The following is a 10,957-nucleotide window of genomic DNA, read 5'->3' as shown; positions in this document are numbered from 1 at the left end:
AAGATAGCTCTTAGAAATGAAGCCACTATAAGGTTCTAATGCCTGAGCCCCTGGTTCTTACCAGAATGAAAGAAAAATTACTATTACTACTAATATATAATTCGTTTTTATTATGGCTAACGTATGGTCAAATTTATGGTCAAATAGAATAGACTCCTTGAATAATCAATATGTAAAAATAGTTACACAAATCTTTCAGATGTAGAACTTAACTTTACTGATTTAATTACAGAAGTTTAAAAGTAAAAACATATTTCTTTGCTAATACCATTGGTCATACCTAAATGTCTCAAGCACAAACCCTAAACAGAGTTTTCATGGAAACACAGAACCTGTCTTATAGACTATTGTTTTCCTTAACAACTTCCGTTTTACTGATGATGTCATCGAGGCACAGAGGGGTTAAACACTGGCTCGGTGTCACGGAGTTAGTAAGTGTTGGGTCTGGGATCCAGTCTGTCTCTGGAGCCCACACACCCGATTCCCTGGCACATCGTCTGCTTACTGACACATGGCGGCTCCGTACAGGAAACGAGGGAGCCCTCTGATATCTACCACATTCACAGATGGAAATAGACAATCTCAAAAGGGAAAAGAGATGCCTGGTCATTACTTTAATAACAGGAAAATTTTATTTTATCACAAAATAGCTGAATTTTAGAACTAGAGAGTTTTGATGCAGAAATTGAGTGTACTTGAATTGGCAGGCAACTGTATGAACATGGATGTTTTCTTTTCTTTTTTTTTTTTGAACATGGACGTTTTCTAAGAGCTCTTTTGTGACAGAAATATCCCCTTGCGATATGGTAAATTATTAAAATGCTTAAATGACTATAAAGTAACCTTGAGCCGAAAACTGTTAAAAATATCACATATTTTTAATTGGCTTCTTTTAATTACTGGACGATTTTTCTCAAAATTGGATTCTTTTAGTGAATGAGATATAATTAGTTTTCTCAAAAACTTGGAAGGAGAGGCTTGCAAGGCTACCTCAGAGAGATCCCCGTTTTTCACGTGGATCCTGGCCATGCTGTCCAGCCACGTCTTCCTGAGCTCCGGAGTGCTGGCGTAGGACTTGGCCAGACTGTACTGGAGGTCCACCAGCATCTCTGGGTCATTCTCGTGCTCCTTCATCTGGGCAGTGGCCATCAGAACCGTGCGTATCCTTTTGGTCAAGTCCTTCACATCCGAGGAGAAGGTGGTGTGCTAAGACAGGGGTGGAAGCAGAACACATGGCCTTCAGCTGCATTGTGCCTGTCCACATACATATTAGATGATGAGTCGGAGTCTTGGTGGTGAAAGAACAATGGGACTAGGCCACCTACCTTGATGAGCCTGTCGCTATTGGCACAGTTGTTAATGATAGACAAGGACTGCTGGAATCTGGTTCCCCCGATCCCGACAACATCTGCTATCAGCTGGCTGACGGAAATAATGACCTTAAGGACACAAACGTGAGCAAATCAATTCACCTGCAAATGATGTCCCAGGCACAGCTCCTATCTCCAGTTAGGATGTGCATGAGGACAGGGCAAAGGGGAAGTTCTGAGCAGGGATCACACTAATGAAGGAAACAATGTCTGAGTCATCTCTCTGCCCTTCCAAGAATCATTCCAGGTGATTATATTACCCTTACGTATTTTGTTTGCACAGTAAAATGTTCATCAGGAGAATGTAGAGGAATGAGAATCAGATAAGCCTATGTCACTTGGATAGTTATTTACTTATTACTTTCTCTAATAAAAAGGGAAAACTTATTATTTACCTCCTTGGTTTTTGTTTTGAACTTATATGTACTATACATTCAATAAGTGGACTGTCCTTTGCAGTTTTGTTAAAACATATACACATTAATTATGCAATGGGAGATTTGCCTTTTTGGGGGGTCCATGAATAGCCCTTCCTTTACCCAGTTACTCAAACTAAAATGTGGATGCCATCCTTATTCCCTTCTTTTCCTTCCCCGCACTCAAGGACAACCAGTTATGAAGTGCTGTCCTCTTCTCGCTAATGTCCCCATGTCTGGTCCAGGATTTGACCATGGTTTCCTCCAGGTCACCTTAGCTAAGGTCTTAATTCTCCCAATTCATTCTCAGCACTGGAGTGCAGACAATCCCTCCAAATAGGCAATGATGCCTCCCTTCAACTTGGTCTCACCCGTATCCTCAACTCCACTATAAGGACCTCTGCGGTTCCCTAGCAGAATCCTTCCTCACGGGTTGCTAAGCCCTCTTCATTCTTCACATCCTCCGAGAGGGAGGCTTCCTTGGCCCCCAGCCAGAAGCTCCTCCTTGGCGCACTCAAGTTCCTCTGTTACAGCACTGGGCACACTGCATCACACGAGCTTCAGGGGCTGCCTATCCTCCAGGATAATGTACACTCCATGAGAGGCAGACATGTTCATGATTGGATCCATCGGTCCTAGCATGTGGTTTGCGAGTAATAAATATTCATTTTAAAAAAGGAATGAATACACAGATGGAGAGGGCACTCCTACCTGTGTTTGCGGGAAAAGAGAATCTACAAACTTATATAAAACTTTTCAGTATCTTGCATGGTTCCCAGAGCAGAGAATTTGGGACATTTTAACTCTGGAGAGATGACAGGTGTATCAGCAGGTGTGTCTTACCTAAGATGTTTATTTTACTATTAGGCATCGTCACATAGGTTCTAATATATCTCGGCTCAATGGAATTTAAGTCCAATATTGATTCAATATGTAAATGTCAATTTACCAACAGAAACACATCCTAGGCCTAAAGTTTACAAGGTAAAAGATGAAGTAAACCAAATCAGTCACTGTGCTTTCGAATACTCCGACTCAAGGCCAGATGTTGCGGTCCTTATGCAGAGGTAAATTCATAAATGTGACACTCAAAGTTTTCCCGATGAAACTGAATTTCACAGAGTACACTTGTATTGGAAAGCTAAACTACACGCACTTGCAAATGTGTCCGCACAAAGGACTTCTTTCCAGTGTAGTCGAAGTTATTCCTCATTAGGAAGTAGAGGAGCTGGGAGGCCTCGGTTCTGATGGAGCTCAGCTTGGAGTTACAGCACTTGAGAATCTCATAGCACAGAGCAGCACACATGTCAGCTCTCCCTTCGTAGAATGTCGAGGGGAACTAGTTTGAGCATGAGAAAGCAAATGACCACATGAAAGTTAGTGCTCCCTTCAACTCCAGGTGGAAAGAGGTAAATGTATCACAATCAATTACGACCTTCCCTGATGAAACAACTTACCTTATAAATTAATGACCGTAAGGCAGTGAAGACATTTTTTAAAGCGGTTTCAGACTGATTTTTTTGAAGAAAACACAGGTAGACATCAAAAACTTTTTTCATGAGAGGATTATGTCCATGGTCAGCCAGGAGCTGGTTCTTTGAAACACACAAGGATAGTGTGGTTAGTGAGACACAGCAGATACCTCTAATAGGTTTCATACAATTCTCAGGCTCAAAGGTTAAGTTTTCTAGGTACTAACTTACAATTCACTGCCATGAATCCTCTTGTAGTACAAATAGCCTATCAATAAATTTAGTACTTTGCACGGTTTACTTTTTATTGTACACCAGCAAGTGCTGCAGAGGTAATGTTTGTGACATCTTAAGTCCAACAAAGAAGTGCTATTACAGGTGTCAGCTAATTAATTAGCTGGTAAAAAATACGGACGTGAGGTATATGAAACAGGTATTCTAAAAATTAGGCTTTGTCTCTACCCACTAGGCTTCTCAGGCACTCTATTAAGCTATGAATAATCAGTTTGGTAAGGTAGAAAACATATAGGCTTTGCTCAGGCATCATTTATTATGTGCATGGATTTGTGCAGGTAAACTGAATCTCACCATTCTCATCTGTAAAACAAATGATCCTATAATGAACCTTGCACAGCTACTGTGAAGACTTGAGGTCAAGTATAGAAAACATCTAACTCGCATTGTGATCCAGCTCAATAAGTGGTAGCTAGTAGGATTTTAACATGCCACAGATGTTACTTGATAAAACAGCGGGTGACAATTAATTACTTCCCATCCTTCTTCAAGATTTCTTTATACCAACAGAAAATTCGTACTAATTAAACACTTTGTAAGCTTGGATGGCTAAAGCTCTCATTGACTCCTAACCATACATAGTGGATAGAGGTGTCACCTAGCTAGAGGCCTGCATGTAGCCATTGTGTCTACACGTGAGTGACACTAAAGAGCTGCATCTTCCAATACAGTCAAGCCTGTCTGAACAAAGGTGTGTGGTTGGGAGAGGGCATGCATGTGCATTTTGTACAAGTAGACAAAAATGACTAACAAAAAAACGTGAAGAGGCCAGTATCTCAAACTAGTCTTACAATATAGTCAAATAAACTGAGATAACTGATGTTCAGATAATTCTGTTACATAGTAAATTATGGCTGGAGTTATAGTTTCAAGAGTTACATCATCTTATTGTTGGAGAAAAATTTTTACCCAAGGGATAAGTTTTGTTTTTTTGAGTCCAGTGATTCACAGATTAATTCACAGCTGGTAGGACACCTGGAATTCACAGTGCTCTTTATATCATGATATACTGAGGTGCAGTACTGAATTCCATCATGGGAAAAAGAAGCAAATTAATAAGTAGAAAACATGACTTAATTAACTGAATGTAAAATTCTTAACCATGAGCAGCTGTTCACCAACCAAAAAAAAGGGCTGTTTCCAGCATTTTGGGAACTGCTCATGTGGTTTGTTGTCTGTGAACACCACTTTTCCCAGAAACCACAGTCCTTCCTAATTATGGCTGGATTAAGGTTTGGATGAATCTGAACGTGAGATTTATTTTCTCAGCACTCTTCACTGGAGCTATCTAGGAGGGATGGTTCATATAAATCTTGCCAAGACCCCCCGTCCTGCTGTCTGAATTGGTCTCTCCCCAAGTTCCTAACACTAGAGCTGAATTTTACTTTTTTCACTCTCTATCAAGGTTTTAGCCTTCTTGGGCTCTGATTCCAAAACCTTCTTGTAAGAATGGAATTAAAGCTCATTTATACTAAGATAAAAGAAGCCCTCATTTAAAGGATAAAGGACCTTTCATCCTGAACACACTCTATTTTACCAGCTGCCTTCCTTCATTTTCCAATCAATTTTCTTCTGTCTGTCTGTCTGTCTTTGTGTATCTGTCTCTTTCTCATTAATGAGAAAATCACAGACACTGAACATAAAAATGCTTTGAACATTCAGAAAGGCCCACAGGGGGAAATGAAAGCAAAACAAAAATCACTCTTCACTTTTGCACTTAGAAATAACCACAGGTTAACCATAGAGCGTATTTCATTTCCATCTTTTTATCTCTATATATTTTTACTGAGGACGGGGAAACTTCGTTCAGGAAATTAAGTTAATATAATAATAACAAAAGAATTCTGGGTTTACATCTTTTCATTTTTCTCTCACTAAGAATGTGATTTCTTGCTTGCCTTTGGCAACTTCTTAGATGTGATCAATTAAGAGACTCAGTAACCATAGGGTCATAACTATGAAAGATAATTTTTCCACAAATAATTGTCAGCTAACTCAATGTAATAACTACATTTTCTGATATGCTCCAATTGATGTCTTAGTTGAGTAAGTATTTACAAAGGCAGATCCCAGTGACTGCTGTGCCAGTGAGTCTCATGGACCTGTGACTCTAGGCCAGGCAACTATGGCTTGGCATGACATCCACTGATGCTGTCGCATCTGCCTATTTTCCCACTTTTAAATGGGGGATGGTGGTGGTGGTGGTGCTGAGCTTTAAATATTAAAAATTTTTGCACACAGCCATATAAACTTTGACAGAGGTCATGTCAGCTCTAAAGCTCTACCTTTCCCGTGGTTCTTAGGAATCAGACCCTTTATCATAGGACCAGAAAGGTGTGAACACAGGTGTGAACATTATTGCTCAACTCAACAGTTACAACTATGTGCCAGACACAGGGGAGATATTTTTGGATACTTCATATCAACCCATTACAAAGTAGGCATAATCGTCACGTTCTTGGTAAGAAAATCAGGGCTTAGAGCTGTCAAGTAGACCTATCCAAGGTTTACAATCTGGCTAATGGTGAAACTGGTACTTAAGCCCATGGTATTCGGTACACACAGCTGTCCCCCAAGTGTACCAGAGCTGGTCCATGTCAGCAAAGTGGTAGAGCCATCCACTTTAAACCCCCAGCAGTCCTGTGAGGCAGATCCTATTCTCCCAGTCTTACTAATGAGAAATTTTAGGTCTGGAGACATGAAGTAATCTTCCCAAAGATATTCAGCTAATAAAGTTTACAATCAGTTTATCAGATGTTGCTTCTCTCTCTCAAGAGTCAGAACCAATTTGGTGGCAAACATCGGAGATCCAGGAACCCTTGACCAATACTCTTCTGTAATATGAAGGAAGCCATTTAAAGGGGTCCAGGCAAGAACTGGAGGTGGCTTAATATGAATACAGAGGAAGCTGTCACTATTCTCATGGTGCTCCCAGACCACACTGTGCCACAGGTGCCGTTACCCCCAATCATCATGCCAGGTCCAAGCCTGTCTTGCAGCTCCAAGGTTTCCTGCTCATTTACAAGCTGGGGCTCAGGCAGAGAATAGAAGACAGTGTCACAACTACTGTTCTGAACTTAAGGATAAATCTATCATTTCAATTGCTACCACATTTGAACATGTTTAAAGACAGCAGAGGCAGAAATGCCTGATGAGGTTGCCATATTTATCGTCCTCAAGGGCAAAGCAGAGGCTTGTTCCCCAAGTAAATGCTTTCTTCTAGCCAAGAGTTAACCATTTCCAGAGGCTGTTTCCACCATTTGCACACATGTGGCACATGCTGACCAGTTAAGTTTTATAATGTTTCAGAAAATTCAGTCATTAACTGCAGTAGTTTCATTAAGGAAGTTTAAAGATTAATGGTTTCCTTACAGGGGCAAAACAGTTGCTGGAGTAATAATACAACACAAGAAGTTCTTGCTGGTTCAGCTAAATAAGTAGGAAGAATTGAAAGGGTAAAGCTCTATCACCAGTTGTTTAATACGAACCTTAAATGCCAGCGTAAACAGAGAGAGAGTGTCCAGAGCTGTAAGGCACACCTCAGTGGCAATGTTGGCTTCAAGTAAAGACTGGTGAAGAACATCTGCATCTGAGTAGCCATAACCTGCATGAATTACAACACAAGGTTACTGCTGGGTGGCTGCAGACAGAGAGGATGGTGGGACAGTAGAGTCACAGTCAACTTTTGATTATTTATAGAAGGCTTACATTTTTGGGTGGGGTGGTAATTAATAATGGTCCCATTTAATTATAACTTTTTCGACTCTAGAAGGGAAGTAATTGATTGCGTACTTGCTATGTACCAGCCATAATTCATGAAGTTTACGCGTATGACCTCATTTAATCCCTCAACAGCCCTATGAAGTATGTACATTATTAAACCCTTTTTGCAGATAAGCAAATGGAGGTAGAGAAAGGCTAAACAACTTGTCTTCAGTCACACAGCAAACAGGAGAACCAGGAAGGCATCTGGATGGGAGTCAATGAGTCGAGCCACTGATTGAGCCATTAGGACTACTCAGTGAGGGAGGCTGAGATTTCCGAAGCTTCCTACACAGACAGAGGCAGCAGCACAGCACAAGGGTTAAGAAAATGAGCCGAAGTCAGGGTGCTGGTCGCTGAATCCAGTTTGGCCACATATTAGCTGTGTGATCTTGGGCAAGTTATTTGATCTCTTTATACCTCAGTTTCTTCATCTGTAGAATGGGGGTAGTAACAGTATCTACTTCAAAGGGTTTTGATGAGTATTAAATTCATTAACATTTGTAAAGCTCGTAAAACAGTGCCTGGCACATAGCAAATGCTATATAAGTGTAAAGTCAATAGTATAAAGATGTATATTATCAGCTAGAATCACGAAAGATAATCAAGAGTTGACCGTACTGCTAATATTATTCTACTTGCTTTAATAAAAAGCACAAAAGCCAATGTCTGAAAGAAATGTTTAAGAAAAGGAAAGAACTTGAAAAATCATAATTTAAATATAAACTGATATCTTCTGTACGTGGCTGTAAAATAATTTAGTACTAATATAAATGTAGGTTGACATACAATTTGAGATATTAAATTATGAAATGGTATGTATTAGAAGAAATATGTATAGTGATGCAAAGATGTTACAGTATTGATCTAGATTACAAAGAAAGATGGCAATATAATAAAACATCATATAATGTCTTTCTCCAAGGAGCAAAACAAATTAACACTTCCTGTATAGGTAATTTTCTTAACACTCCAGAGAGGAGGACATTGTGTATATAGATCAGGAAAATGAAGTGCAGAAAACCTAGGGCTTTTTCTTGAGGCTAGAAGTGGGAAAAAAATAGGAACTACACTCCAAACTCCTCATCTAAGTCACTGTATCATACTACCTATTATTAGGATAAAATGAAGTAACTAGCATGATGTTATTCTGACTTTAATAAATGTCAGTTATGAAATAACTTTTAAAAGACCACAAAAAAGCTTTTTAAAGCTACCGAGTTGCTTTTTTAAAATATGATAAAAACACTATTATGTGCTGTCATTCAATTTTGCTTTGCTTTTAAAAAGGTGGTTCTGAAATTGTGTTTGCGGACTGCGTTATTGTCACACTGCGACAGAGTCGATGTGTCCTTAGCGAGGCTATGTAACACATCTGGCACCATGCTAGTTCTGTTTCTTTTTATTTCTGCTTTTTTGGATAGGACTCTCTCAGAGAAAAGAAAGATGGCCTTTCGTGTGTACACTAATATTCACCGAATCACCTTTGTGAGCCAAGGCAATTCCTTATTAAGTGAGGTTTATTTGGTAAGATAGGGACAATGAAAGAGCAAAACAAACTGACTGATGAGTATTGTTACAGTGATCACAAACCGAGGCAAGGGGCAAAAAAATATACCTTTTATTAGACCAACCAAAATTATCACACAAGTCAAAAAGACCCTTTATTGAGGGCTGCCATTTACCTCAGAAGAGGTTTTAGAGTCTGGGTTAAATTCTAACCCACAACTTGCTTTACTGATTATCTCAATTTCTTCCTCTGCATGGAATTGCCCCTTTTCTCTTTCTAGATAACTTATTGGTTAAAAGTGTCCAGGTGATCACTGGAGAAGAGATGGCCCACACAATGAAGAGTCCCCACAGCATTCACCTGATTTTAGAAATCCTGGCAAACGTGCAAAACTGTATCTCTAAATCAAGGAGACATGTCTCAGAATCAAGGAAATGAGGCTTTACAGCATTTTATTTACTATCCTGATATAGACATTTAAAGCATCCAAGCCCATTTCGCCTATTTTTAAAGCTATATTATCCATGCTTAAAAAACTTTTGAAAAATATTAATTTTACTTCAGAGAATATACACCTCCTCTGCATTTTTCAAATTAATTCACTATTATGCAGAGTAAAGGAATTTAATTATATTTATTTTCTTACTTGTAATTCATAGATATCAAAGAATTTTAGAGTTAGATGGGATCTTACAAGCCATCTCTTAGAATTCCTCATATGATGCTTAAGTGACCCAGACAACATCCCTAATGGATCCTTTGCAAACATGTTTCACTTAGTTCTTCCTTCCTACCTGGTTTTCCGTATGCAGCTATCAGTTTCAATTTGTCATTTGCGTCAGATCTCTTCTATTGACACGCAATGAGTGCACTTTAAGGAAGTAGGTATATATCTTACTGTTGTAAACATTTACTTTTCATATACCTGGGCAATGATCCAAACGACAAACCTCTATGCTTTGTGAGTTTTTGAAATAGTTAAAACTAGTGGCCATAGAGGGATTTGTCATTTTCATTATTTCATATTAAAATCTGAGCATAAAAATAAGTCCTTGTTACAGTGACATGTATAGTGCATGTGATGTCTTTTTCTCATCTTCTATTAGATGGAGATGGTACAGCTTGGCCCTCACTGGATTAGTTTCTCAGAGTCCTCTGCTGCCCCCTGCTGGTCAAACTGCGGTCTGACAAAGCCTTTCCCGCTCAGAAAAAGAGCAAATGAAAACGTAGCTGTATCAGGAACACGTCTTATTTTTATTCTTTGCTAAAATAAATCCATTTTAGATTCTGGCATCCCAGCAAATTTTTCACATATTGGATCTACGTCATATTGGTTGGCCCAACAGAAGGTTCTGTATTCATTGTTAAGCAGGAATTTTTTTTTTAGAGATATATGGCTACAAATTTCCCATAAAATGCCTTGGTACAGATGTAAAAAATCACGTGTGTACATATACATGCTCATACACATACACATGTATACATACAGTCTATACTCCCTTCTCTGTGGTTTTTGGCCGAGGTGACGATTTGGAGCTCAAAAAGCTAACGAAGGGAAGAACTGAAGCCACCCAAATATATAATCAGAATTAGAGATATAAATGAAGACTGAGTTCTAGGGGAAGACGTATGGACTATGAGACATCGGAACCAAACTGGATTGAGTAAAATTGTAGGAACACAGGAGAAGGCTAAAAGAATCAGCTTTGCACTATTTATTGGGAGGGCAGAAGGAGAAACTGATTGAAGACAGTGTCACTGAAAACTGACTAAAGCAAAAACTCCAGGATGAAGGAGATAGGCAGGGATGGGGTTCTCTGTGGGTAGCAGGAAGAAAGAATGGAAATCAACCATGTTAACAACATGGTTTTTGGCAGCAGAACATAGCCAGCTGTCTCCCTCCTCCAGTTCAAGCCACCATAGCAAAATCCATTTGCAGTGGGAGGAGCTGCTGCATATCTTAGTGGATTAAGGTTATTCATCTGATCGTTGATTTTATTTTTCTTCTGTCTTCTGTGTTTTCTAAATGATTATTTTTGGAGCTGAGGCCTTGGTCTGCTTATGACTTTTTTAAAAAATGCTTTAAAGTTTAAGCATTTACTTCAACTGATAGTGAGGTAGTTCCTGTGTTAT

At 39.2% G+C, this 10,957-nt stretch overlaps 1 protein-coding gene across 7 annotated transcripts in view; it reads right to left on the bottom strand.

The window, feature by feature from the left end:
• Positions 1 to 10,957, bottom strand: part of DOCK9 (dedicator of cytokinesis 9) — a 187,403-nt gene that overhangs the window by 33,896 nt on the left and 142,550 nt on the right. For all 7 annotated transcript variants that reach the window (XM_023532423.1, XM_023532426.1, XM_023532425.1 and 4 more), the window contains exons 39-43: positions 7,041 to 7,156; positions 3,244 to 3,381; positions 2,943 to 3,125; positions 1,326 to 1,439; positions 991 to 1,206 (exon numbers count right to left, since the gene is read on the bottom strand). In XM_023532423.1, coding sequence (XP_023388191.1) covers positions 991 to 1,206; positions 1,326 to 1,439; positions 2,943 to 3,125; positions 3,244 to 3,381; positions 7,041 to 7,156 — 767 coding nt within the window. The remainder of the gene's footprint in view (positions 1 to 990; positions 1,207 to 1,325; positions 1,440 to 2,942; positions 3,126 to 3,243; positions 3,382 to 7,040; positions 7,157 to 10,957) is intronic.

Source organism: Pteropus vampyrus, unplaced genomic scaffold, assembly GCF_000151845.1.
Source record: "Pteropus vampyrus isolate Shadow unplaced genomic scaffold, Pvam_2.0 Scaffold83, whole genome shotgun sequence".
NCBI classification, from domain to species: domain Eukaryota; kingdom Metazoa; phylum Chordata; class Mammalia; order Chiroptera; family Pteropodidae; genus Pteropus; species Pteropus vampyrus.
The sequence above is the reverse complement of the archived record's forward strand: the minus strand, read 5'-3'. Positions and strand labels throughout refer to the sequence as shown.